This window comes from Miscanthus floridulus, chromosome 8 (genome assembly GCF_019320115.1).
Source record: "Miscanthus floridulus cultivar M001 chromosome 8, ASM1932011v1, whole genome shotgun sequence".
Taxonomy (NCBI): Eukaryota; Viridiplantae; Streptophyta; class Magnoliopsida; order Poales; family Poaceae; genus Miscanthus; species Miscanthus floridulus.
In genome coordinates this window covers 10821747-10849522 of record NC_089587.1, presented here as the reverse complement: position 1 = coordinate 10849522, position 27776 = coordinate 10821747, and the positions used below count along the sequence as shown (strand labels likewise).

Below are 27776 nucleotides of genomic sequence, written 5' to 3'. Positions count from 1 at the left end.
TAGTACAAGAAAGTCGATACTATAGTGGATGATTGTAGGAATACGGTGAGCTCAAAATTTTCTCGCTTTTTGTTGGGGACCAATACTAGGATACCCGAAGAGGAGGAGCTACTGATCATCAACATTGATTCATTCGAATAGTCAAGAGCGCGACTACGGCTCGAACCGACCCCCAGGTGCGTAGGCTCCGCCTCGCCCAACCTCTGGGGGCGAACTCCGCCTCGCCCGACCTCTGGGGGAGGGCTCCACCTCGCCCGACCCCGAGGCCACGGGCTCCGCCTCGCCCGACCGTTGGGTTTGCGCTCCGCCTTGTCCAGCCCTTGGGTTCGTGCTCCGCCTCGTCCGACCTCTAGGGGCAGGCTCCGCCTCGCCCGACCCCGAGGCCGCGGGCTCCGCCTCGTCTGACCTCTGGGGGTGAGCTCCGCTTCGCCCGACCTCTGGGGGCAGGCTCCGCCTCGCCCGACCCTGAGGCCGTGGGCTCTGCCTCGTCCGCCCTCTAGGGGCAGGCTCCGCCTCGCCCAACCCTGAGGCCACGGGCTCCGCCTCGTCTGCCCTCTAGGGGCGGGCTCCGCCTCGCCCGGCCTCTGGGGGCAGGCTCCGCCTTGCTCGACCCCTTGGGTGCGGGCTTCGTCTCGCCCGATGGGGTTCCATACCGCCGTCAACCACTCTAGGTCCAAGCGTATGGGCCTGGGTCAAAACTTTAAGACTAGGGAAAAGACTAGCACGCATCGATGTAACCCGCGGCCACGACGGTCCATACCTGAAGATTCACATCAAGAATAGCATCTAGCGTACCGGTATTGTTCTGCCTAACCCTCGTACTAACACTGATAGGTGCGTCAGTTCACCACGACGTCCACCAGGACAGAGTGGAGCGCCATGACCAGTAGACAACGCCTGCGCATGGCGCCAGTGATGGATAGGGCCACGATGTGGAGCTGCCCCTATTGACATCTATAGGGTCGGCATGACCCGCATGAAGGAGAAGAAAGACCTGACGATCCTGAAGGACTTCGGCTCCCTCTCATTCTTCTCTTTTCCTTCACTATAACTCGTACTTTCCCTTGGCCTATATAAGGGAAAGTAGCGCATCCCATGAAGGGCATCTAATGACCGATCAGATCGATTCAAGCCAGGTCTAAACAAACCCATTGAACCCCGAACCGATCACACAGCTAAGCAGCAACCGAGCTCTCAGCACCCGTTAACTCCTTTCACCAGAGACTTGGAACATGTCCCTCTCTCGCCCATTTGTAACCCCTACTACAAACTTTTGGTGCTAGTATCACGAGCAGCAGCAACGAACTAGACGTAGGGATATTCTGCCTGAACCAGTATAAACCTCGTGTCCTCTAAGCACACCATCCGAGCCAGACGCGTAATATTAGAATTTTACTCGTCGGTGGTAACTCAAAACACTGACAGTTAGCGCGCCAGGTAGGGGCCTTTTGCGCATCTCGACATCCACACTAGGCCTCGGATGGCTAGTCACAATGTCAGTCCACCAGGCGCCGCAAGGTGGCAGGCTGCGTGTCGTGGTCCCGGTGCATGAGCGTCTCGGCCGCCACCATGACGCGTAGGACAACCTCGACGCCCACAGGCTTACCCACAGCGATGCGAGGGAGGGAGCTAGCCTCGGCTACCACCCTTGTCGTGGTGGATGCTATGACAGCGGCGAGGACTAGAGCCTGAGCCCCTACTTACCAAGACCTTAGGCCTTCGACTGACACATCCTCAACACCGTCTTCCCACCACAGTACTGACCACCAACCAACATCCTAAAATACTCTAGGGAAATGAACCCCGGACTGTGACTCAAGGATTATCGGCTTGCTTACCAAGCCAGTGGAGTAGATAATGACGATTTTATTATCCGCAACCTTCCATTGTTCCTGGCCGATTCGGCATGAATATGGTTGGAACACCTTCCGCCCAATAGAATCCGAAGTTGGGCGGACCTAAAAGAGATCTTCGTGTGGAACTTTTAGGGCATATACAAGCGTCCTGGGAACCCATGAGATCTAAAAATTGCTGATAGAAGGCCGTGGAAACCCTTGGTGGGTACATTCGGCGCTTCTCCTGGCAGTGCAATGAGTTGCCCGATGTCGCCGATGCCGACGTCATAGGAGCTTTCCTGTCTAGGACCACTTGCGAGTCCCTGGTCCATAAGCTAGGATGTAAGGGCCCGCAAACCACCAAGGAGCTCCTCAACATCTCCACCAGCCATGCCTCGGGCGATGAGGCGGTCGGAGCGATCTTCGATCGCCTCAAAGGCAAGGCAAAGCGGGATGAGGACGTCGGCGAAGGTGCCTCCAACTGTCCCAGCAAGAAGAAGAACAAGTAGCGGTGCGAGGGCTCGCTCATGGCCACTGTCGACCGCAAGGGGGTCGGAAGCCCATAGAGGATACCCTGAACCACTTTGAGAAGCTACTCGAAGGGCCGTGCCCAAACCATGCTTTCTTCGTTAAGCACCTATACAAGGACTGTGGCCTCATGAAGCGGTTCTTGTCCAGAGGCTTCAACAAGGGGGAGCACAGGGGGGACCCCAACCCAGTCGTAGAAGACGCCGAGGAGAAGGATGGTGGCTTTCCAACACTAGATGGTTGCCTCATAATCTTTGGAGGGTCGGCGGCCTATGACTCCAAGCGTCGCTAGAAGCTTGCGTGCCACAAGGTCTATACAACCGAGCCAGCGGCACCTACCTTCCTTCGATGGTCGTAGTCTGCCATAACCTTTGATCAGACCAACCACCCAGAATGCATCCCGCAGCCAGGACGATATCCGCTCGTGGTTGACCCGATCATCGACATGAAGCGACTCACCAAGGTACTAATGGATAGAGGCAGCGGCCTCAACATCATGTACGTAGAAATGCTCGATGCCATGGGCATCGACCGAGTGCGCATTTGGCCGACCGGGGCACCTTTCCACGGCATCATGCCTGGAAAGCAGGCCATGCCACTCGGGCAGATTGATCTACCCATCACCTTCGAGGATCCATCTAATTATAGGATAGAGACCCTTACCTTCGAGGTGGTCAAATTCCAAGGAACCTACCATGCCATCTTGAGACATCCATGCTATGCAAAGTTCATGGTCATCCCCAACTACACATATCTAAAGCTGAAGCTATTAGGACCGTACAGGGTCATCACCATCGGCACCTCCTTCCAGCGTGCCTACGAGTGTGAGGTCGAGTGCTGCGAACACGCCATAGCAATCATCTCCTCCAAGGAGCTTACGACCATCATTAAGGAGGTCGCCGAAGAAGCACCCAACCCCAAGCGGTCGACTGGGTCTTTCGAGCTAGTGGAGGGCGCCAAGGAGGTCCTCATAGACCCTAGCAGCTCTAAGAGCAAAGTGGTGCGCATTGGCCCCACGCTTTTCTCTGAATAGGACAGCACACTTGTCGACTTCCTCCACGCCAATAGAGACATCTTTGTGTGGAAACCCTTGGACATGCCAGACATTCCAAGATAAGTCACCGAGCACACCTTGAAGATCATGCCAGACTCCAAGCCGGTGAAGCAGCGCCTGCGTCGCTTCGACGAAGGGAAGCACAGGGCCATCGACGAGGAGATTGCAAAGCTTTTGGTGGCCGGGTTCATCAGGGAAGTATACCACCTCGAGTGGTTAGCTAATCCCGTTCTTGTACGAAAGAAGAGTGGGAAGTGGAGAATGTGTGTTAACTACACGAGTCTCAACAAAGCATGTCCAAATGATCTATTTCCTTTGCCATGCATAGACCAAGTAGTCGACTCGACCTTAGGGTGCGAAACCCTTTGCTTCCTTGATGCATACTCTGGGTACCATCAGATCATGATGAAAGAGTTCAACCAGCTCATGACATCTTTCATCACCCCATTCGGATTGTTTTGCTATGTCACAATGCTGTTTGGTCTGAAAAACGCTGGGGCTACATACCAGCGTTGTATGCTCAAGTGTTTCGGGGACCTCATCAAGTGAACCATTGAGGCCTAAGTGGATGACATCGTGGTCAAGTCCAAATGGACTGACTAGGTCGTAGCTGACCTTGAGCAGACCTTCACAAGACTCTGAGCAAACGACATTAAGCTTAACCCCAAGAAGTGCGTTTTTAGGGTCCCAAGGGGTATGCTGCTGGGTTTTATCATCTCCGAGAGTGGCATCGAAGCCAATCCGGAGAAGATCTTGGTCATCATGAGGATGAGCCTGATTTAGAACATAAAGGGGGTATAGCGAGTTACAGGGTGCCTCGCCATGCTCAGCCGCTTTATCTCGTGCCTCGGTGAATGAGGTCTCCCCCTCTATCGGCTCCTGAAGAAGGCCAACCATTTCGAATGGATGCCCGAGGCTCAGGAGGCACTTGATGTGGTCAAGCAGCTTCTGACAAAGGCCCTAATCCTGGTCCCCTCGACCGATGGGGAACCACTTCTGATCAATATTGTGGCCATCACGCAAGTGATCAGCGCCACCTTGGTGGTAGAGCGAGAAGAAGAGGGATACGCCCTCAAAGTGCAGCATCCCATATACTTCATTAGCAAGGTCTTGTCCAACTCCAAGACCTGCTACCCCTAGATCCAAAAGCTCTTATATGCCATCCTTATCGCCAAGAGGAAGTTGCATCACTACTTCAAGTCACATCTGGTGATGGTCATGACGTCCTTCCCTCTTGGCAAGGTCATCCAAAATGAGGATGCTACGGGAAGAATCACGAAGTGGGCACTCGAGCTGATGGGTCAAGGCATTTCGTATGCCCCCCGAACGACCATCAAGTCCTAAGTGCTAGCTGACTTCGTTGCAGAGTGGACCGAGGTCCAAATGCCACCAGCGGTCATCGACCAAGAGTACTGAATGATGTACTTCGATGGATCACTGATGAAGAAAGGCGCCGGCATGGAACTGATCTTCATTTCTCCCCTCGGGGTACGCATGAGGTACATGGTTCGCCTCTATTTCCCCTCCTCCAATAATGTGGCTGAGTATGAGGCGCTCATCAATGGCCTACGCATCGCCATCGAGTTGGGTATCTGATGCCTCGATGTCCGGGGAGACTCCCAGCTAGTCATCGACCAAGTCATGAAGGAGTCGAGCTGCCACAATGCCAAGATGGCTGCATATTGCCGAGAAGTCCACCAGTTGGAGGACAAGTTCGATGGTCTCGAGCTCAATCACATCCCGAGGTGTCTCAATGAGGCAGCCAATGCACTGGCGAAGACGACGTCTGGCTGAGAGCTGATGCCAATGGGCATCTTCGCCAGCGATCAGCACAAGCCCTCGGTCCACTACGACGAGACGGAACAAGCCGATGACGGGCCACCTGCCTAGGCCTCGGGGGCTAACCAGCCGGTGGCTCCATCTGACCCCGAAGTCATGGAGCTTGAGGAGGATCCAGCGACAAAGCCTGACCCTCTGGCCGATTGGAGGATGCCCTACCATGACTACCTCCTCCGTGAGGCGCTGCCAATGGGCAAAACAGGGGCTCGGTAGCTCGCACGCCGCGCCAAGTCATTTGTCGTTATCGATGGCGAACTCTACAGGCGAAGCCACACCAGGATCCTACAACGCTGCATCCCCATTGAACAAGGGAAGCGGTTGCTGAGCGATATCCACGGTGGGGTCTGCGGTCACCATGTCGCACCTAGAACCTTGGTTGGATACGTGTTCCAACAAGGCTTCTACTTGCCGACTGTAGTAGCCAACGCTGAACAGATCATGCGCACCTATGAAGGGTGTCAATACTATGCTCGGTAGACCCACCTACCATCCCAAGCATTCCAGACGATCCCCATCACGTGGTCGTTCGTGGTCTGGGGGCTTGATCTAGTTAGACCTCTCAAGAGGGTGCCTGGGGGCTATACGCACTTGCTTGTCATCATAGACAAGTTTACAAAGTGGGTAGAGGCTCAACCGATCTCCGTGATCAAGTTCGAGCAAGCCATGCTGTTCTTCCTTAACATCGTCCATTGCTTTGGAGTCCCGAACTCCATTATCACGGACAACGACACGTAGTTCATCAGAAAGAAGTTCCTCCGATTCTACGATGAATACCACATCCGCATCAATTGGGCCGTCGTGGCGTGCCCCCGCATGAACGGGCATGTCGAGCATGTGAATGGCATGGTCCTACAAGGCCTCAAGCCTAGGATCTGCAACTAGCTGAACAAGTTTAGCGAACGATGGGATGCGAAACTTCTCATGGTGCTCTAGGGACTGAGGACGGCCCCTAGCCGAACCACTAGCTACACACCATTCTTCATGGTCCATGGTTCTGAGGCTATCCTTCCGACCGACCTCGACTATGGAGCGCTAAGGGTTAGGGCGTACGATGAACAGGGAGTCAAGGCGTCCCTCAAAGATGCCATGGACCAGCTAGATGAGGCGTGCGACATCACCCTCCTCCGCTTGGCTAAATACCAGTAAGCGTTACGCCGGTACCACAGCCATCGAGTGCGGGGTTGGGCCTTCAACGTCGGGAACCTGGTGCTCCGCCTTGTCCAGAGCTACAAGAACCACCACAAACTCTTTCCACCATGGGAGGGACCATACGTCGTCACAGAGGTGCTCCGATCAGGCGCCTACAAGCTCAAGACCATAGACGGTGTAGTCTTTGTCAATGCCTGGAACATCGAGTAGCTATGTCACTTTTACCCTTAATATACGCACACTTTCTCTTATCAGTCTTGCTATCAAACTCCCCGATCTTTAGTGACACCAGACCCCAGCAACGGTAGGGGGTCAGGACTCGCTCAGGGGTTGATAAGAGTGTATCTATCTGGCAGACATTCTCTATGCCTGACCCTTTCTCATGTTAAGACCCAAAAGCGAGGTTTGTAGAAAATGAACGCTGAGTAAAACTGGCCAGACTGTGAGAAACCTATGCCCCAGCGGCTATGGCATCTTTGCTCACCAGCGTGATCAGAGTTTTTTCCACACCTCGAGCTTTTTGGCCTTAGCTATGGAAAGAGTCGGTACGCGTCGAAGAGTATATCCACCTAGCAAACTTTCTCCATGCCTGACCCTCTCTCACGTTGAGACCTAGAAGCTAGGGTTGCAGAAATGAACGTTGAGTAAAACTAGTCAGACTACGAGAAACCTACGCCCCAGCAGCTACAACGCCTTTGCTCACCAGCATGATCAGAGTTTGTTCACCCGCACCCTAGGATTTACGGCCTTAATGACGGAAGGGGTCGGAATGCACTAACCTGTTTACACGAAAAGGGGAGAAGGGCTAACAATCTGTTAGGCCATAATGAAATTTAAGAGCTTGTCCACTTATTACAAGTTTGTTGCCTGGCGTATCTGCCTAAATAATTTCTTAGGGGGGATGATGTCATCCTCTATCTCCGTAGGTAAGTCCTATGTCAGCGGGTTACACAAGTCGATCGGATGTCTTGGCCGCTGCTGAGAGAAGGGTAAGGAGTAGTAGGATGCCCCATACGAGTTATTTCGACTCGTCACGAACGACGAACCCGGATTCCACTCGAACATATCTGGTAAGAGCTTCCTGAACCCATCGCTCGTGCAATCAAGGTAAGTCCTACGCCAGTGGGTCACCCTTAATTTACGCACATTTTCTCTCATTAACTTTGTTATTGAGCCCCTGACCCTAGCAATGGCAAGGGGTTGGGCCTCACTCATGAGCCGGCAAGAGTGTCTATTCGGTAGACATTCTCTATGCCCGACCCCTTCTCATGTTAAAAAAAACTAGAAGCAAGGTGTGTGGAAACAAACTCTGATTAAAACTGGTCAGACCACAAGAAACCTATGCCCCAGCAGCTATGACACTTTTGCTCTCTAGCATGATCAGAGTTTTTATCCCCGCACCCCAAGCATTAGCCTCTGCCTTCCCAGGAAGGGTTTGGAGGGGCACACCTGTGGAATCTCCATTGAGGAGAGGCCAGCAGGTTGCCTAGGTCGATCAGATAGCTCGGGCCACTGCCAAGAGATGGGTAAGGAGTAGGGGGATGCCCTATGTAGGTTACGCCAACTCCGTCATGAACGATGGACCTAGACCCCACACGGACATATCTGGTAAGAGCTCCTCGAACCCGTCACTCGAGCCATCGAGGTAACTTTACCAACCCCCACTTTACTTTTCCAATGTGTGAGCATTCATTCATCCATTCTAATGCATGCATCCATACATTCATTCATACATTCATCAATACATTCATCCTATACATCCAAGCATCGCATATATAATTATTGCATCACAACGCTTTGCGTCGCATCACGAAGCGATAGTCATCTCATTCGACATGAGCGGCGACCGATCGAGGTTCGAAGGTTAGACCGCGGAGGGCTTGAGGCCGCCTCATGTCAAATAGAGCCAAAGGAGAAAAACATAGATGAGCCCCAGCAGCCCTTGCCCGACCCCACTCAGAAGCAGACAGGGACATCTCGACCTTCTTGTTCAATCCTAACCTCAAGTTGAGCCCACAGAATCTCCTTCGAGGAGAGCCCAGCGGGCCAACTGAGTCGGTCTCCGGAATGACTCAGGCATCTGCCGGGAGGTGGGTTAAGGAGCAGTGGAATGCCACATGAGGGCTATGCCCACCCCGTCACGAATGACAGACTTGGATTCCACTCGGACATACCCGTTAGCGAGCTCGCTGAGCGCAACACTCGAGCCATCGAGGCAAGTGTCATTAGCTCAACCCCTTTGGTTGTGGAAACCACGGATGGGGTGACATATGAAACATGGCCGACCCCTAGCGAGCCCAATAGGGCTCGAGTCGCCCGACCCTAACTCAGGAATCCAACTGATCAGGGTTGAAAGGCCGGCCCACGAAGGGCTTGAGGCCGCCTCACGTCAAACAGAGCCAGGGGAGAAAATGCATATGAACACCAGTAGCCTTTGCCTGACCCACTCAGAAGTGAATAGGGTCATCTTGACCTTCTCGTTTGATCCTAACCTTGAGCCAAGCCCATAGAATCCCCATCGAGGGGAAGCCAGTGGGCCACCTGAGTTGGTCTCTGGAACGACTCAGGCTTCTGCCTAGAGGCGGGTTAAGGAGTAGTGGAATGCCATATAAGGGCTATGCTAACCCCATCATGAATGACGGACTCAGATTCCACTCGAACATGCCCGTTAGCGAGCTCACCGAGCCCGTCACTCGAGCCATCGAGGCAAGTGACGTTAGCTCAACCCCTCCGATTGCGACAACTATGGACGGGGCAACAATCACAAAGACGAGCCGACCCTCAACCAGAAACCCGCTACACATGGGGGCTCAATGAAAGTTGGACTCACAAGGAGACCGAATGTGCGGTCGCAGAACGATGGCTCAGATCATAGGGAGGGGGTATGTACGAAAACAAGAGACGCTTCCTCCTACTAGTTTCGCTATCCTCTCCTCGATCTTTAGTGACACCTGACCCCATCAACGGCAAGGGGTCAGGCCTCACTCAGGGGCGGGTAAGGGTATATATATATACCCTTTCTGAAATAGTCACCGTGCTCGACCCCTTTCTCACTCAAGGGCTGGTCGGACCATAAGAAACCTACGCCCTAGCGGCTATGACACTCTTGCTCACCAGCATAATCAGAGTTTGTTCACCCACACCCCGAGCCCGATGGTCTTGACAAACGGAAGGGTCGGAATGCATTATCCCCTTTTCACACATAAAAAGGGAGAAAAAACAAATTTGTTCACACCAAAATAAAAGAACAGACTTGTTCGAACAAAACACAAGGGTTAGAACTTGTCTGATTATGAAAAAAATGATCATTCAACCTATCTAACTAACTAGCCCCTCTGGAGGAGAACTACATCTTCTATCCTATCTGCTAGGTCCTGCGAAAGGGGAGCCACCGCCGCTTCCATCTCCTCCAGCTCGTGGACTTCATAGCCGGGCGCGTAGCCATGGCTCATCGTCTCCAAATCAATGTTGTCCCCATAATGAGAACGGGCAATCATGAAGGATTAATTGACCCCAGCATGAAGGGCATTCCTCTCGAGGTAGCACACCCAAGCTGTGATCTCGACAGCATGGGCCGTGAGTGAGCTAGTCCCCTCTGACCGCGCCACCTCAAGGTCATCGCAGACCACTCTGAGGGCAACACTCAGGATACTAAGCTCGTCACTCTCCACCTAAAGATTCCTCCTCGTCTCAGCAAGATCCATAGCCAGCGCAGCAAAAATGCTCTAGGCCTCTAGCTTCCGGGTCATCACGCTTTCGAGCTCGGCCTAGAGGGAGCCGATCTTCTGCTACGTGTCATCGCATTCTTGGCAGGCCTAGTCATGCTCTCAAAAAGCCTAGTCGTGCTCCTCGTGAGCCACGCCATGTTCTGAGTGGAGCCTCTTTGAGGTTTGGAGCAGCTCATCCCGCTCCTTGCGTAGCTAAGCGACCACCGTGGCATCCAAGCTCGCCCTCTTCTCTAGGGCCACGAGCTTCTCCTCGACCCCCAGCTTTAGATCCCTTTCCTTCTCAACCTCGGCCAGAAGGTCAAGGATCTGATGGTGGGTCTCGACGTCCTTCTGGAGCAACCCATCCTGCTCCTTTCTGACCCTGGCGGCTTCTTCTTCATCCTTTCGTGACCTTGCCGACAAGGCCTCGAACGCATTCTCGGCCTCATCAGCATCCCAACGGGCCTCGACCACCCGCGACTAAAGATCGGCAGCCACCTCAGCGAGGGGAGTCAACTCGACCACCCTCTACTGGGTAGCAACAAGCTAAGCTATCACCTTCCCATGTAGCCATGCCTCCTTGATGAGGCAGTCCTAGGTTTCCTTCTGTTGACGAAGGAACTAAGACTTCCCCCGTTTATGAGCTATAAGGGACTGTATAAAGATGATGGTTAGGATACAAAAAGTACATAAAGGAAGATAAAAGCAAGAGGTAGGAACAAACAATACCCGATCGAAGGGAACAACAATGCCGCGCAATGCGCCCATGGCGTGGTTCAGGGCCTTGAGCACAGACGTAATCCCTACGTCGAGGCTCTCCAGCTCCATGCTCTCTATGGCGTCGTCAAGGGTGAAAAGCGCCAATGCCGGATCCCGCGGATCCGCCCACTGGAGTAGGGGCTCACCCCGTGTGGGTGAGGCACTGCTCGCCGACGTTAGGGCCAGGGATGACTCCCCACCGGCTCCAACCACCGCTGACCCCTCTTGCCGTGATGTCCCCACCGAGACGCCTCCTCCAGCGACGATAGGGGTCAGTGGTGTGGACACCAACCTCTCGCCCAGCACCATGACCTCGGGGACCCCTCGGCCGTGACCCCTCCGTCCAGCCCATGCTAGGCGCCATCGCTTGGGCCACCGATGGCACAGGTCGCACCAGTGCCTCAGGCACCGCTGTAGTTGTGCCTGGCTGTGACCCATCTATCACGGTCGCCTCCACCTCCACCCACATCGGCGAGATCATGACCGGCTACGCTACGCCCGCCACGGTCAGCGCCACGAGCATAGTCAGTAGCCCCATCCGTCCCATCATTGGCAGCGGTATCACGGCTAACACTGACTGCTTCACGACTTTCGAAGGCACCCCTTGAACTCCCGCATCTACCCATCCCAGCGATGGCACAGGCGCCACCATGGGCAGTGCCTGATCAGCCGATGATGTGGATATAATGGCACAGCTCCCACCCAAAATGGGCGTGGCACCAGCCGAAGGCTGCCACCTTGATTAGAGGGTGATGCTCTTCTTCGACGCCAGCGCCAAAGGATTCCGCTGCCTACCCACGCTACAAGGGACAAAAAACATAAGTCACAATGAAATTCGACTAAAATAGGAAAAAACAGAGGAACTGATAACTTACCTCAGTGCTATGGGGCGGCAAATGTGTTTGGGGAGCAAACCCCCCCGACCTTTGCACCGCCTCATTGGAACGAGGCCATTTCGAGCCCATCCCCTGCTCCTGGGTAGAGGGGCTCGCTCCCCTCAGCTCTTGAGGCATGATGATAGAGCCGCCCACCTCCACTGGCACCTCAGGCGCGATGGTAGAGCCACCTGCCTCTGTTGGCTCTAGGGATAGGTCAACGGTACGGCCCACCTCCGCTGGCTCCCCTGACGTGCCCTCCCATCCATGGAACAGGAAGGGTCTCGACACCTATAAGGACGAACCGACGCCTATCAACGCATCCTTGTTCTCTAGGTCATCCCACTCGATACTATCGGCTACCTCATCATCATCTCCATCATCGTCATCATCATCGCTGTCAGCATCCTCCCCTCATTCTCGCGCCTATAGCTTCTACTGCTTCTTCCTCCCCTTGTCCTCCTTCGCCCTCCTTAGCCACTCACCCTTAGCGCGATTCACCGTCCTCACGGCCAAATCCCTCAGCAATGGCCCCGGGTGATCCATGAGGATGAGGTCCCTCGGCTAGTCCCGTCCCTCTCAAAGTTAGTATCAAGGGGTCAAGAAATCAATTGAAGAGAAGGCAAGAGAAAGGGAAACTTACGAAAATGACATAGCCTGGCTCCAACTGCATCGGAGGATGCCCTAGCACCGAGTAAACGAAGTCGAGGGTGGCACCCGCGTCGTCCCGCAAAGGCTCCATCGCTGCCTTGATGCGTTGCGTGATCTCGAAGTTTGGGAGCGTCCCCTCAACAAGCACCGTTCCATCGAACAACGCCTCGAGCGCCATCGCATACAGTGGGAGCGCACGCGTCATCAATGGCGTCACCCTCCTTGCATGGTAAGCCCCGATGATGCCCGACCCCTTCAGGCCATTCTCCTTCAAGATGTGGATGGCAGCGATGTGGTCTCGAATCTTCTTCTTGTCCTTCTCCGGGACACCCCACTTCCTCCACTGCTCTAGGGCCTCTTTGATTAGGCGCCCGATGAACTCTGACAGAGGGGCAATGGCGTCGTTCTTGAGGTAGAACCACTACGAGTGCCACCCCTTGTTGGACGTTGAAAGCAACATGGATGGGTATTCGTCGACCCGATTGTTCCGAAGTTGAATGCCGGCGTACCCATCGGCATGTGCAGCTCCTACCTGTCACTTTTCTCCCTCTTCTTCTAGAGGGCGATGGTGAAGAAGTACCTCCACAAGTCAAAGTGGGGGCCAATCCCTAGGAATCCCTCACACAGCACGATGAACGCCGCCATGTGCTGGATCCCGTTAGGATTGAGATGCTGCACCTCAATCTTGTAGTAGTGTAGTAGCCCCCAAAGGAATTTGTGGGTGGGGGTCATGAGCCCACACTCGTGGAAGTGGGTGAATGACACCACGTAGCCATCGGTGTGGCGATGGCAGATCCTCCTCGTCGGGTAGTAGCCACTCCTCGACCGAGGTCCACGCACGGAGAAGACCATGACAGACGAGGCCCTCCATGCGCTGGAAGGTGATGTCAAAACGACACCACGAATCCATCAAAGATGGGGGCGGATGGATGCGTGCTCAACGGTGGCAGAGATGTGGAGGCAGGAAACCTAAGCGGTGGTGGCGGCGGTGTGGCTGTGGAGGCAAGGATGCAATGTATGGAACCCAGGGGGCTAACCTTTCAGTTTTATAGGGGCGATGGGTGCGAGGAAACAAACCGCCTGCCTAGATCTCCATGCCTACCACGACCTGCCACCACGTCTCGCCATGGGATGTGCACATGTAACCTATGTCCGTTCCCTCGAAAAACTCGCCGGACATTACGCCTTTCCGAATGGGCCATGACCCGTCATAAGTAAAAGGGATACAGAGCTAAAAACACTCCTACGACCCATCTAGGCTCGGGAGTTTGAAGGTTGGCCCACCGATGGGTTCGACAACCGCTCCAGCACCCTAAGAGCGAGGGGTGGAATGAGATGGCCCCGCTAGCGGCTAATACCCAGGCGCACGATCACCATGGGCATCCTGGCCCACGTTCGAGTCTCGGCTAGATACGATCTATGGTTTTTTCTTGAAGACTAGTAGAGAGCCCTCGGGACCGGTCGAACAGACCCGAGAACTATATGGATTGACCGCTGAGAACATAGAGTTGGTCACTAGCTGACCTGAGCTAGATCCCCACGAACGGGATGCTGGAGCCCCACTCGGACTAGCCAACTAACAGCTCACCGAGCACCATGGCTTGTCCATAGTGGAAAATCATGGCACGGCTCAACCCCTCTGGTTGCAGAAACCGTGGACGGGGTAATGATCACAAAGACGAGCCAACCCTCGACCGAACCCCCGCTACACATGGGGGCTCAAAGAAAGTTGGACTCGCAAGGAGACCAAACACACGGTCGTAGAACAATAGACCCCCGTAGGGGTCAAAATCAAGGAAAGACCTTTTCTGACCCACCAAACCTCACGGCTATACCCTAGAGGGGTCTAATCGTGACAAAAAGGAATCGCTATCCCTAGGACATGCTGTGGGTGACAAAAGAAGGCCAAGGCCATCAGAGTCCTCCGGTTCGGAAAAGCCTTCAAAGGAGTATTCTACTCCTCCATAGGCTCGGGGACTACTATCGGGGACCAATACTAGGATATCCGAAGAGGAGGAGCTAATGACCATCAACATTAATTTATCCGAGCAGTCAAGAGCGCGACTATGGCTCGAACCGACCCCTAGGCGTGCAAGCTCCACCTCACCTGACCTCTGGGGGCGAACTCCACCTCGCCTGACCTCTAGGGGAGGGCTCCGCCTTGCTCGACCCTAAGGCCATGGGCTCTGCCTTGCCCGACCGTTGGGTTTGCGCTCTGCCTCACCCGGCCCTTGGGTTCATGCTCTGCCTTGTCCAACCCCAAGGCCATGGACTCCGCCTCGTCTGCCCTCTAGGGGTAGGCTCCGCCTTACCCAACCCTAAGGCCACGATCTCCACCTCGTCTGACCTCTAGGGGTGGCCTCTGCTTCACACGACCACAAGGGGCAGGCTCTGCCTCGCCTGACCTCTAGGGGCAGGCTCCGCCTCGCCCGACCTCTGGGGGCAGGCTCCGCCTCACCTAACCATGAGGCCACGGGCTCCGCCTCACCTGACCCCAAGGCCATAGGCTCCACCTCGTCCGCCCTCTAGGGGCAGGCTCTGTCTCGCTCGACCCCGAGGCCGCGGGCTCTGTCTCGTCTGACCTCTAGGGGTGGGCTCCGCTTCGCCCAACCTCTGAGGGCAGGTTCTGCCTCGCCCGACCCCGAGGCCACGGGCTCCGCCTCGCTCGACCTCTGAGGGCAGGCTCTGCCTCGCCCGACCCCGATGCTGTGGGTCTGAAAGGTCCTTATGTGGTTTTGGTAATTGAGTGACAACCTAGGTGGACTAATTGTGTTTATGTGAGATACACATGTGATTAGTCCACAGGTACATATGTGTGAGCAACATATGCCATGAAGGTGAAAATGGCTTGGAAATGTTGCAAAGCTCACATATGTGATGATGAAGGAGCTCATTGCACATGAGACATGACATTGAGTCATGTGATCAAGGTGGAGAAGATCAAGACGAGACTTGGCTTGATGGACCGGTTGCAAGCGTAAAGGTCAAGTCGGAGGCTTTGGAGCGATGGACCGCGTGGCGGTGAAGCTTGAGCAAGACTAGGCGCCGATGGATGAAGGCAACGATGAAAAGCAAGTGAAGTCAAGATCGATGAACCAATATAATCACGTGATGATATGAAGTGGATCATATCATTGTTGATCGTGTTGGTGCATGTGTTGCATTGACATTGGAGGAGATGGAATGGAATGCGTAAGGCAAAGGTATAACCTAGGGCATTTCATTTCATCGGTCATAGGTGTGTAGAGAAGTTTATAACCGAGTTTAGAATAGATGGCCATACTATCAAGAGGGGCAAACTTGTTTGCATATCGGTCATCTAGTGCCACTCAAGTGATCTAACTTTGCATCGTCGCTGGGATTGAGTGGCGTGGCAAGTTGAGTGGCTAAATCCCTTGAAAATGAGTTAGTCGCGCAAGGTGATACACTTGGTGGTTGGCGCATTTGAGCAAGGGTGAAGAAGTTAGAAGTGAAAATGAGTTAGTCGCGCTAGTCACAGAGTGACCGGACGCATCCGGTATAGCTACCGGACGCGTCCGGTATTAACGATGAACTCAGCGACCGGACGCATTTGGTCGACACACCGGACGTGTTCGGTGTGAATCAGCAAAATCGGTGTTCGGTGAGACAGTTGATCGGACGCTGGCCGTGTCCAGTCCGGAGTGACCGGACGCATCCGGTCGTTCGTGGGTGCTTACTGTGCTCGACCGGACACTGAGGCTTAGCGTCCGGTCAGTTTCTAACTGTCACGTCCGATCGGCCCTGGAGGCTTACTAGACTAGACCGGACGCAGCGGCTCTGCGTCCGGTCATTTCGAACAGTGCGTCCAGTCGGACATATCAGAGAGCCATTGGTGGCAACGGTGGGACACGTGGTGGTCAGGTAGCTACCGGACGCGTTCGGTATTCATGACCGGTGCGTCCGGTGCTGCATCCGGTCAGTAGGACCGGAGCGTCCGGTCATCCCGACTTTTGCCCAGTGAAGGGGTAACGGCTCTATTTGTTCATGGGGTTATAAATAGAAACCATGGTCGGCCTTAGGCCGATAGCTGAGCACACTAGAGCCTTGGTGGCTTATGTGGTAGTGCTTGGGAGCCCTCCATCTCACATATACTTGATAGTGATCATCCGATTGTGTGAGTGAGCGATTCTAGTGCGATTGCATCACGAGGTTGCATCGAGTGGCACTAGGTGATCGAGTTGCAAGCCGGTGGTGCTTGTTACACTTGGAGGTTGCCACCTCCTAGACGGCTTGGTGGTGGTCTCCGTCAAAGCCCGCAAGAAGCTTGTGCGGCGCTCCGGAGAAGTGCTTTGTGAGGGGCATTGTGCTCGCCCCGCGGGATTCGTGAAGAGCAACTTTAGTAAAGCATGTCATTGAGCTACACTCACTCTCGGGGTAGGTTCTTGCGGTACCCGACGTGCGGGCTTAGCGGGTGATGCCAATTAGCCGCCGAACCACCAAGTGAGCGGTCGACACAACGGGGACTAGCGTGTTGGCAAGCATATAAACCTCGGGAGAAAAATCACTGTGTCAACCTTGTTCTTCCCATTGGTTTGCATCCTCATTACACAAGCTTGTAATTACTTTCATATACATTGTGCTTGTGTAGTTGCTCTTGTAACTAGTTAGCTTGTGTAGCTTACTAGTTACCTTATTGCTTGTGTAGCATAGAAGTAGCTCTCTTGCGTGGCTAATTAGGTTTGTGTAACCTTGTTAGTCACTTTGCTTAGTTTGTGTAGCTAAGTATTTGCGCTCTCTAATTTGGCATTGGTTGCCTTGTTATAGAGCATTGCTAGTGAGCATTAGGTGGCTTTGTGCTTTTGCTTACTAGCATGTGTAGGAGCTCTCTTGTTGCTTAAAGTACTAGTGGCATAGGTTTATGTGACCTTGCTCCTAGAATTGGTTAGGTGAGCTCTAGCTAGCCCGGCACCTTTGTTGCTTAATTAGTATCTTTGAAAGGTGCTAGAGAACATAGATAGAGGGGTGTAGTTTTGGCTAGACCGATCGTTTTAATTCCACACTTGTTTCGGTTAGCCGACGCGATTAATTTTAGGAAAGACTATTCACCCCCCTCTAGTCCGCCATCTCGACCTTACAGGGCCCCACCTCGCTCTACCTCTAGGGGCAGGCTCTGCCTCCCCCAACCCCATGGGTGCAGGCTCTGTCTCGCCCGATGGGGTTCCATACCGCCGTCAACCACTCCAGGTCTAGGCATATGGGCCTGGATCAAAACTTTGACACCAGAGAAAAGACTGGCATGCCTCGATGTAACCCGCAGCCATGACGGTCCATACCTAAGGATTCACATCAAGAATAGCATCGAGCATACCGGTACTGTTCTGCCTAACCCTCGTACAAACACTGATAGACGCGTTAGTTCACCATGACGTCCACCAGGACGGAGTGGAGCGCCATGACCGGTAGATGACGCCTGCGCATGGTGCTAGTGACGGACAGGGCCATGACGTGGAGCTGCCCCAGTTGACATCTACAAGGTCGGCGAGACCTGCATGAAGGAGAAGAAGGACCCGGCGATCCTGAAGGACTTCGGCTCCCACTCATTCTTCTCTTTTCCTCCGCTGTAACACATACTTTCCCTTGGCCTATAAAAGGAAAAGCAAGGCGTCCTATGAAGGGCATCTGATTACCGATCAGATCGATTCAAGCCAGGTCCGAACAAACCCATCGAACCCCGAACCGATCACACAGCTAAGCAGCACCCGTGCACTCCTTTCATCAGAGACTTGGGACATGTCCCTCTTTTGTCCGTTTATAACCTCTACTACAAACTTTTGGTGCTAGTAACACGAGCAACAGGAACGAACTGGACGTAGGGATATTCTGCCCGAACTAATATAAACCTCGTGTCCTCTAAGCACATCATCCGAGCCAGACGCGTAATATTAGAAATTTACATATCGGTGGTGACTCGAAACACCGACACTTTTTAATGTCATAGTATACCTTAGGTTCTTTTTGAAATCTCATGATTTTCCAAATGATTTATGAGTTTTAAGAAAAAGATTTTTAAAAATAGTTTTTAAAATTTTGTTTGTGAAAACTTTCTACTGAATATTTTTCTTGTTTTTGCAAAAACTCCACACTATTTTTAGTAACTTTTGAACAAAATCCTTTTTCAAGAAATAATTCTTTAATGGACAAAGCTTTTGTAAAATGAAATTTGTTATTTTGCCAAAAGGGAGGAGTGTCAAGGAAGAGGGGCGAACACAACAAAATCGCGGAAGAGTGCATTTTCATGGCGTTTTGAATGGGAGTTAGATGACTTGTGTAGAATCCGTGCCCTTTGTTTCTATAAATTAAATTGGCGTAAAACGGCGTGCTTTGGAAGTTTAACTTGTATCCAACCAAAATGATAAAAGGTCAAAGTAGTCACGTAAATATTGCTTAACTTAATAATGCAAGGCCTTTAGGGCATGTACAACAGAGAGACAGCTGCTGTCTGTATGTTCTTGGAATTTACAATACAGACAGCTAAACAGACAGCTCATACAACCCATAGACAGTTGCTGTCTGTTTAGCTGTCTACAAACCGTTTAATGCTGGGCATGCAACCATGATCAATCATGAATATCATTTCTATGTACCATTGTGTTGCTAATTGATGCAAAACAAATCATTCAAAATAAATCATGTATTATATATATAATGTAATAAATATATTTCATAAATCAAATAGCATGCTCATGCCAAATCAGCAACTTACCATTCGCATTCTCACAAACATCTCATATAGCATGCTCATGCTCATGCTCCTGGAAGCTTGATCAATGCAGCAGGAAGCAGGACCAAAAAAAAGAAAAAAGAAATCGAAAACGCAATCCGCCATGACTCTCATAGCCGCACGGCCAGCCAATCTAAACCGAGACCTCACTTGCACTCCACTCCTGCCTCGGCAGCTCGCCGCGGGGTGCTCTTCCGGCGGCTCCCATGATGCCGGAATCCACTCTGCTTCAGCTTCACGGCCTCGTACTTCTCCTCGGTCGCCGAGTCGCAGACGCGCTTCGGCTGCCGCCGCCGCCGCCTCTTCTTCCCTCCTCCGTCGTTCTCCGGCGAGGCGGCCATGACCACCGGCACGACCGGTTGTTTCGCCCTGCCCTTGCCCCGCTGCCGGCGCCGCCTGCTCGCTGCTCGACCTCCGTGCGCCGTCGGTGAGGACGAAGGGACAGAGAAGACGGCTTCGATTTTTGGCGCGATTCTTTCACCTCGCACGCACAGCAAGATCCGCGCGGCGTCGGTTCAAGACGACGGCTCCGTACAACGCGAAGCCAGCCGTCGAGTCCGTCTGGGAGCACGAGCGCTCGCCGTCGTCTCACGACGCGACGGCTTGGCTCTCTCTCCTCATTTACTGTAGCGAATGGAGGGGGATATTGCAAGATTAGCATTCGGAGACGACGGCCAGCACGGCCGTTGTACGTGCCCTTAGATGTTAGCGCAAGCGTGCCTAATGCATGCTTACTTGAAAAATGCCCCTTCTTACATTTAATGTGTTCTTGTATTTGTGGCTTTAGATTTTGTTGCAAGGTTAAGCCCAAGTGCAAGTTGCATGACACTTGAAAGTTACTACGGTAAGTATTAGTAATTTTTCCAACCAATTCATTTTTACCGGAGAAACATAGAGAACAGAAAAAAAGAGAGGCCTAAACTGACACTAATAAATTGACACTTTTTTCGAGATCGTGCCTAAACACGTTTTCATTAAACAGGAGTAGAAAGTTTTGTTACAAAACTGTCAAGTTATAGTAATCTAAAGATTACCGAAACCCATAGCCCACACCTCTCATATTTCTCGCACGTGGTTGTGACTACACAAGATACTATTTTGTGACTAAGACAAGGATACACCTCAAACCTCGTCCATCCCGACCAAATCCAAGTTCATGGCCATCGGGTCAAATTCCCCACCGAAAAAAACTAAAGTGCCTCCTGCTTGGAGGCCGATAACGGCGCCTAGAAGGTTGATTTGTACTTGCACACCGTCTCAGAGTCGACGTTGGGCGAGCTTGCTACGACTCTCAGCTTCTGCATGAGTATGCACTGAGCGTGATTGGTGGAGTCCACCTCGCGTAGCTTCGCAGCAAGGCGTTCACTACGCCGCAGTGATAGAACGGAGATTGACGTCTTGGGCCTATGCAGCCTAGGCGGCCCACGGATGAGGGGCGTCTGTAACGGAAGGCAAAGCCACGCCTCTAGCGTTTCATGAAGCGTAGGGGGTATAGGCCCCGGCGATGCTGGTCGACCTGCGTCGTCATCGCTCGAGGAGTCCCTTGGCGCGCCCAGCATCTCCTTTCTGGCGAAGTCAAGAGCGCCTGAACATCGCTAGGATCATCGACCACTTTGGTGTTCACATCCCCATGGCCTATTTCTGAATCGAAGCGATGGTTTGGGGGTGGAACTTGGATTGCCACTTCAACCAACATTGGGTCCAGCGTCGAGTCGATTACGGGTGGTAGTTGCCTCGGTCGGCTCCACAGCACCAAGTTCGCCTCAGCCTCAAGACCAACTACCTCGCACGACGAGCTAGGGCAGCCGTCCAACTGATGCTCTCGTGCAAAGTTGCCCCAAGCCAGGCACAGACGTTGGTTGCGTCCTCCGACACCTCGTAATTCGAGGCAAGGTGCGCCCAAAAATCGGCTGGCGAGATAGCTGGTTGATTCCCACCAACGAGCGCGACAAGAACAAAGGAGAAGTTCGCTTCAGACGCGGCGAGCTCCGTGTTCTTTGGGACGACGAAGACCTCGATCTTGGGACGGCTATCAGCGTCACCCAGAGGTGGTGATAGCGACAGCTACTGCTGTGGTGCTGCTACGGCGACAATGACGACGTGGTCGACTACTGAACACAACGAGGCGACAACGATGTTTGCGCCTGGCCTGGCGCGTCACAACCTCCCGACGAAGCTAGGTCACCATGGACCAGCATGGCGACGCGCCTTGGCACCCCAGCTAGGGCAATGCGCCTCCAAGGACGAAGGCTTGCACGCTGGCGAAGGGCCTCGCTTGCATGCCGACGAACAACCACGCTTGCACGCCGATGAATGACCACGCTTGCAAGCTCTAGTGGGACGGGGTGGTGGGGTTTAGGTGTTGTTTTCCTCGGGTAGTGCCAGCGACGACGACTCACGATAGTCAGGAAACCATCGACGTCAATGTTGGGCCCTCGATGGGGCTGCCAGGACGTGTTAGGCATGGACGCCCAACGCCGCGGGCCGAGACGCTGGTGCACCGGGACTCTCGCCGCCGGCTGCGAACCAAGGCGATGCAGCGTGGGCATTCGCGCGACATTCAGTGGTGGAGACCCACGGCCACTGGGCGTATAGGTCCTGCGTCGATGGCGCCGCTTCCCCCTTACAGGCCTAGGATGGGTTCCCTCCATGTTGGCTGCTTCCTGCGCCGTGTTTGGAGCGCCCACCGGCGATGGAGGCATGGTCCAGACAGCCTTGCGAGCGACGTCCAGATACAACAAGCACGTGGCAAAAGAAGCGAGTTCGTCGTCGGAGTTGCCCGCGCAGGGGTCTTCCTCCCAATGCCAGAACTTACTCCTGCCAGCCGACCGATGGCGGGGAAGAAGGGGGCGGCATGTGGGGGCAGGGCGGACGACGAGGACCTACCCGAGCGAGCTGTCGTCGCTGGCGAGGTGGATGGCGGTGTGGACGCCCGTGTAGCTTCAGTGGCTTCCTCGTCGCCGTCCTTGTCATCATCATCTTCCTCCTCATCGACGCCTTCCAGGACATCCTCAACGACGACCATTGTCTCGTCCTCCATCCTTCCACTCGTGGCAGACACCGGTGTAGGCGAGGCGACAGCCAGGTTCTGGGGATTGCCCTAGCTGAGTGGAGGGCTATGATCGGGCGGGAGGGTGCTGACGGTTGAGGAGGCTAAGGGCGATGGCACGACGATGGATTTGGGCTTGGTCGGCGTGGCCTCCCCAGGAAGCGACGGGGCGACCTCACCTCGCCCACGGGTCGATAGATTAGGTTGTTGGGGGCTTGGATCTCGTGTTGGCTGGGGCGGATTGATGCCATCCACCGACGGTGGGCAGTCGGCGTCAACGCGTAGCTGGGGGTTGGCCGCGTCGCTAGGGCCCATCACCAGGAAGACAACTTCTAGGGGGCACCGCGAGGCCGCAACGGGCGGCGGTGGGGGCGGCGCGCAGCAGTCTTGGCAGCACCAACAACCGCGTGCGGTTGGGTGACCGCGACAGCGGGAATTGACTCCAGCGTCGACAGGGAGGCAGCGAACGGGGAGCCGCATGGGTCAAATGCGGGCGGCGGCGGCCTCACGGCAGGCTGGGGATGGGCTCCCACGCCGCCCATGCCGGCTCGGGCCGCGTCTGCTGCGGCCACACGCACCTCCACCAGGTGGACCTGTAGATCCGGCTTGCACTTCCCCTGCAGGCTGCAGCTCGTGGGCGACTGCAGCTGCGGCGGGCGGGGGCACAGCAACGACTGAGGCTCCGACGGCCTCGTCTTCCGTACAGGTCGCCGCCTCCACCTCCACCTCCGACGTGGCTGCAACGCTGTCCTGGCCATCCGAACAGGCAAACGACCCCTTGAATGGAAGATCTCGTTGGGGAGGAGTAGGATCTAAAGTGGATTTAGCTTTTGGCCTTGCATCTTGGGTGGATTTCAGAGAATTTTGAGCGGGGGTGGTGTGGAGGGCTCGGGTTGGGAGATCCTCCAGGGAGGGTCCAACGGCTCCATCTTGGCTTAATTCATTGGAGCTCTCTACTCAGTAAGGGGCTCGTTGGCAGGGCTCCGGTGGCTCCGGCTCCTGCACCTGTCGGCCGCCCATGGGCCGATAGGTGCCAGGCGGAGCCGGAGCCGCGGAGCCTGAAAAACGAGCTTCTCCGGCTCCGTCTCTGTCTGTGAGAGAGGAAAGGAGGAGAGAGAAAAACGGCTCATGTGAACAGTAGCCCCCTGTCGGCCCATGGACGGTCGACAGGTACGGAGGGGCGGGAGCCGGAGTCGTCGGAGCCATGCCAAAAAAGGCCTAAATCGACACTCGTAAAGAGATATTGGAATTCGCTGAGAATTTATGTGAAATTTCTTTAATTCGTTACCGCCTTAGTCCTCTCCGTCACGAGTTACCTCGGTCTTTGCAAAAGAGATGTTTTATCGAAGATCATATTCATTTATTGTTTTTTCTGCAAGCGGAGTCCAGTTCACGCAATCCTCCTACCAGTCGCACAACTCACTCCAACACAAGGAGGACCAGCGAAAAATAAATAAATAAATAAAACAAATAAAATAAAACCCGGGAGGCGCAGCGCAAACCAGTTTAGGAAGCGGACGAGAGGCCAACTCACACGAAAAAGAAAAGAAAAGAAAAACCCGCAAAAAATATAATTAAATAAATTGACAAAAAAATCAGAGAATGCGAGGCGGGTACGGCAGCCCTAGCTTAGCTCTGTGCTTTTAGCCCCCCTGCGCGTCTGCCCCCAACCCCTCCTGCCCTCCTCCTATAAAAGCCGACCGCCTCCTTCTCTCCCCCGCACTCCATCGCTTCGCCGCCGTTCCCCGCAACCTGTCGAGTTTCGACCCAATCGCATCCGACCCGGCGCAGCATCGTCGTCCCCTCCAGATCTCCGCCCGCCCGAGGTGCGTCCCGATCAGCTTGATCCGTTTGGCTGCGTCGCTGTGATCCGTTTGGGTGCGTCGCGTGTGGTTGCATAGGTTTCGGATCCAGCGTGTTTCCAGGCTAGGGTTTGAGTATGTATTCGTAAGGAACCTTTTCTCGGATTTAGTCAGGGTTTGTTTGGTATAAGATCACCTAGGGTTTGAGTATCCGTGAGGTATCTAACTAGGATTTTAATTAGGGTTTGCTTGGTAACACAAACCACCCAGATTAGGGTCTTGTTCAGTACCAGGGTGTAAAGTTTTGGGGTGTCGGGTGTCCCATGGGGTGGTCGGATACTAATAAAAAACAAATTACAGAATCCGTCGGGAAACCGCGAGACGAATTTATTAAGCGTAATTAATCCGTCATTAGCAATGTAGCACTTTATTGTCAAATCATGGACTAATTAGGCTTAAAAGATTCATCTCGCAAAGTAGTCGCAATCTGTGTAATTAGTTATTTTTAGTCTATATTTAATACTCCGTCCAAACATTTGATAGAATATGGTGTAAACTTTTGGGGGAGGAACTAAACAAGGCCTAGGTTGTGGTCAGATTTTGGTTTATGCCGGATTAATGATTTTTTCAACTGTGCGTGTACAACAGATTTGTTGTATATTCGCATTGGGGGGGTTTGTTTGGATAGGTTTTAATTGGGATCCTAAAAGTTCATGTAATATGCTCTGTTGTGTTCGATTTCAGTTTATGCCAGATTAATGATTTTTTCAACTGTGGGTGTAGATTTGTTGTGTATACGTGTTCTAGCTCTGTTTGGATAGGTGACAGTATTTGGGATCCTAAGATATTTATGCACTTGGATTTGCCTGCTGCTGATTATGTTGTGGTTTATGTTGGTGGGCATATGTGTGTTCTAGCTCTGTTTGGATAGGGATTTGGTTGTTTATTATTGTTTGGGCTTATTATTTGTGATAGCTTGTCTTGTCTTATATTTTGCAATGATGATGTATCTTCTGCCAACCAATTGTAGTCTTGAGGGTAATATAATCGCCTACATATTAGTTTTGTTCATATTCTGGTGTGGTTTTCTGTACTCACTATGTCCTTCTGCACATGGGATGCAATGACTTGGACTCTTGGTTAGGAATTATTTCCCAGCTGTTGTTAGTTTATTGTTTACTGGTGAGCTACCATACTAAATGTGCATTCATCCAGGAGATACACTTTTCTTAGTTGATGCAATAATACGATGAATGATGGGATCTCTTTGTTTGTAAGTTATTTGTGTAGGTTTATGAAAGTTCTGTTCTGGGTGATGGTGTAATCATTTTGTTTAGTTGCCTATCAGTATACGTGGTTGGATTGCGCTCAGTTCATATTACTAGCTATTCTGTCATACGATGTAATATGTTGTCTACAATTGAACTTTCAGCTTGGATGTTCCCATCCACATTGGTGCTGTATATGATCTCTTTCTGATATTCAATCCTCTGTTTGTGCTTACCAGGTAGCAGCAACTGTTCTGCTGCAGTCTGACAAAGTGGAGGGCTTAGGAGTTGCTGCTTCTTTTATGTCTGAACAATCTTTGCTTTATTTGGGATTGCTGGGAGAGTACTCTCGCGCGACGAGGAAAAGGCACAAGGTTCCGTTCCACTGCATGCATCAAGAGCCCATCTGGTTTCCTTGTTCTGAGGTGTCATTTGCTGGTGCTCAGAGTCCGCTTGGTTTTCTTAGAGGATCAGCAGCTATTCTCGATTCAGGACTTTGTCGCATCTGATAGCATCAACTTAATACATCTTTATCCAAGATGGCGCTGCAAAACATTGGTGCTTCAAACAGGGATGATGCCTTCTACAGGTACAAAATGCCCAGAATGATTACCAAGATAGAAGGTCGTGGTAATGGTATCAAGACAAATGTTGTGAACATGGTTGACATAGCAAAAGCACTTGCCAGGCCAGCTTCCTACACAACCAAGTACTTTGGATGTGAGCTTGGTGCGCAGTCCAAATTTGATGAGAAGACAGGGATTTCCTTGGTTAATGGGGCTCATGATACTGCAAAGCTGGCTGGTCTCCTTGAGGTATTCATCAAGAAGTATGTCCAGTGTTATGGATGTGGGAATCCTGAGACTGAGATTCTCATCTCAAAGACCCAGATGATATCACTGAAATGTGCAGCCTGTGGGTTTGTCTCAGATGTTGACATGAGGGACAAGCTCACAACCTTCATCCTGAAAAACCCACCAGAACAGAAGAAGGGAGGAAAAGACAAGAAGGCCATGAGGAGAGCTGAGAAGGAACGACTGAAGGAAGGTGAGGCTGCTGATGAGGAGATGAAGAAACTGAAGAAGGATGCAAAGAAGAAGGGTGCATCTTCCAAGGAGTCCACTGCCAAGGGTTCGAAGAAGAAGGCTACTGCTGCTGGCTCTGATGAGGACCACTCAACCTCTCCAACTCGCAGCCGTGATGGTGACCATGCAGTTGCAGATGAGGAAGAGGATGATGATGATGTTCAGTGGCAGACTGACACTTCTATCGAGGCTGCGAAGCAGCGCATGCAGGAGCAGCTGAGTGCAGCAACTGCTGAAATGGTGATGTTGTCCACTGAGGAGACTGAAAGGAAGAAGAAACAGGCAACCCATGCTAATGGTTCAGCAAAAGAAATCCCTGTTGAAAAACCTGCTGTTACTAAGCCTAGTCCCTATGAAGAACTGGTTGGAGACATCAAGGCTAGCCTGGGAAGTGCTCCCACACCTACCCAGCTCAAGGCTATGCTGGCCTCCTCAACCCTTCCTCCCCAGGACGTGATGAATGCTCTCTTCGAGGCTCTCTTTGATGGTGTGGGCAAGGGATTCGCGAAGGAGGTTGTGAAGAGCAAGAAGTACCTTGCAGTTGCTGTGCCAGATGAGGCTGCCCAGACCCTGCTGGTTCAGGCCATTGAGGCTTTTGGTGGCAAGTGCAACCCTGAGGTGCTGAAGGAGGTCCCTGTTGTCCTGAAAGCCCTGTATGACGGAGATATCCTGGAGGAGGAAACCATCGTGGACTGGTACAATGCTGCTGTTGCAGCTGGAAAGGACTCCCAGGTTGTCAAGAACGCCAAGCCCTTTGTTGAGTGGCTCCAGAGTGCCGAGTCTGAGGAAGAGGACGATGAGTGAAGAGGCGGCGCTGCTCTACTGCTGCTCATGCTGCACTTAATATTATATATTTCAATTAAGTCCTTTGCTTGTCTAGTGTGATCGTGTGTCAGTGTTCGCGTAGTGTTGATGTCTAATTGTCATCAAACTGTTAATTGTCGTGTGGTGCAGCATACCCTATGTGGTTGGCTGCGTATGGTGTCGTCAGTTTGGTGTCTGTGTTGGACAAGGATTATTATGTTCCTGTGGATTGCTACTATATAATATTTGCTTGGGTTGTTTTTATATCCTTTCGGGATGTTGCATTTTCTTATTGCATTGTTGGTTCTGTATTTTAAGCGGTGAGGATTATGAAATCCTTAGCAGGTAAGGCCAAGTATACTGAGGTCTCGTGGCGATCTTTTTGATCTGAGCCTATAGAAGAAGCCTTAACTGCCCATTTTTGCCTATTGCGCTCTGGAATTTTTTTGTTCTGGAGTGTAAATTCCATTCGTGCCCGCAGCCATTCGAGGAGATGTTTTGAAGGTAGTAGTTTGGTAACAGTAAGAGAATGGAGAGGAACGCATTCTTCTCGTTTTTGTTATGTTGGCTCCCTTTGTAGCATTTACCTGGGCGTTTTTGTTATGTCGGCTCCCTTAGTACTGTAGCAT

General features: G+C 52.7%; 2 protein-coding genes across 2 annotated transcripts; both read left to right on the top strand.

Moving 5' to 3' along the window:
• The first annotated feature begins 2808 nt into the window (after nt 1–2808).
• Nucleotides 2809–3396, top strand: LOC136468551 (uncharacterized). The gene has a single exon (XM_066467079.1). It carries the CDS (start codon nt 2809–2811, stop codon nt 3394–3396), a length of 588 nt encoding a protein of 195 aa, XP_066323176.1.
• A 20462-nt stretch (nt 3397–23858) lies between these two features.
• Nucleotides 23859–27411, top strand: LOC136475690 (eukaryotic translation initiation factor 5-like). Its single transcript, XM_066473281.1, has 2 exons — nt 23859–24014; nt 25498–27411. Exon 2 carries the CDS (start codon nt 25798–25800, stop codon nt 27145–27147), a length of 1350 nt encoding a protein of 449 aa, XP_066329378.1. The 5' UTR covers nt 23859–24014; nt 25498–25797; the 3' UTR covers nt 27148–27411.
• Nucleotides 27412–27776: the final 365 nt, after the last annotated feature.

Bases quoted from the DNA above. Each gene is read 5' to 3' on its own strand.
- LOC136468551 (XM_066467079.1), top strand. From the start codon at position 2,809: ATGAAGCGACTCACCAAGGTACTAATGGATAGAGGCAGCGGCCTCAAC.
- LOC136475690 (XM_066473281.1), top strand. From the start codon at position 25,798: ATGGCGCTGCAAAACATTGGTGCTTCAAACAGGGATGATGCCTTCTAC.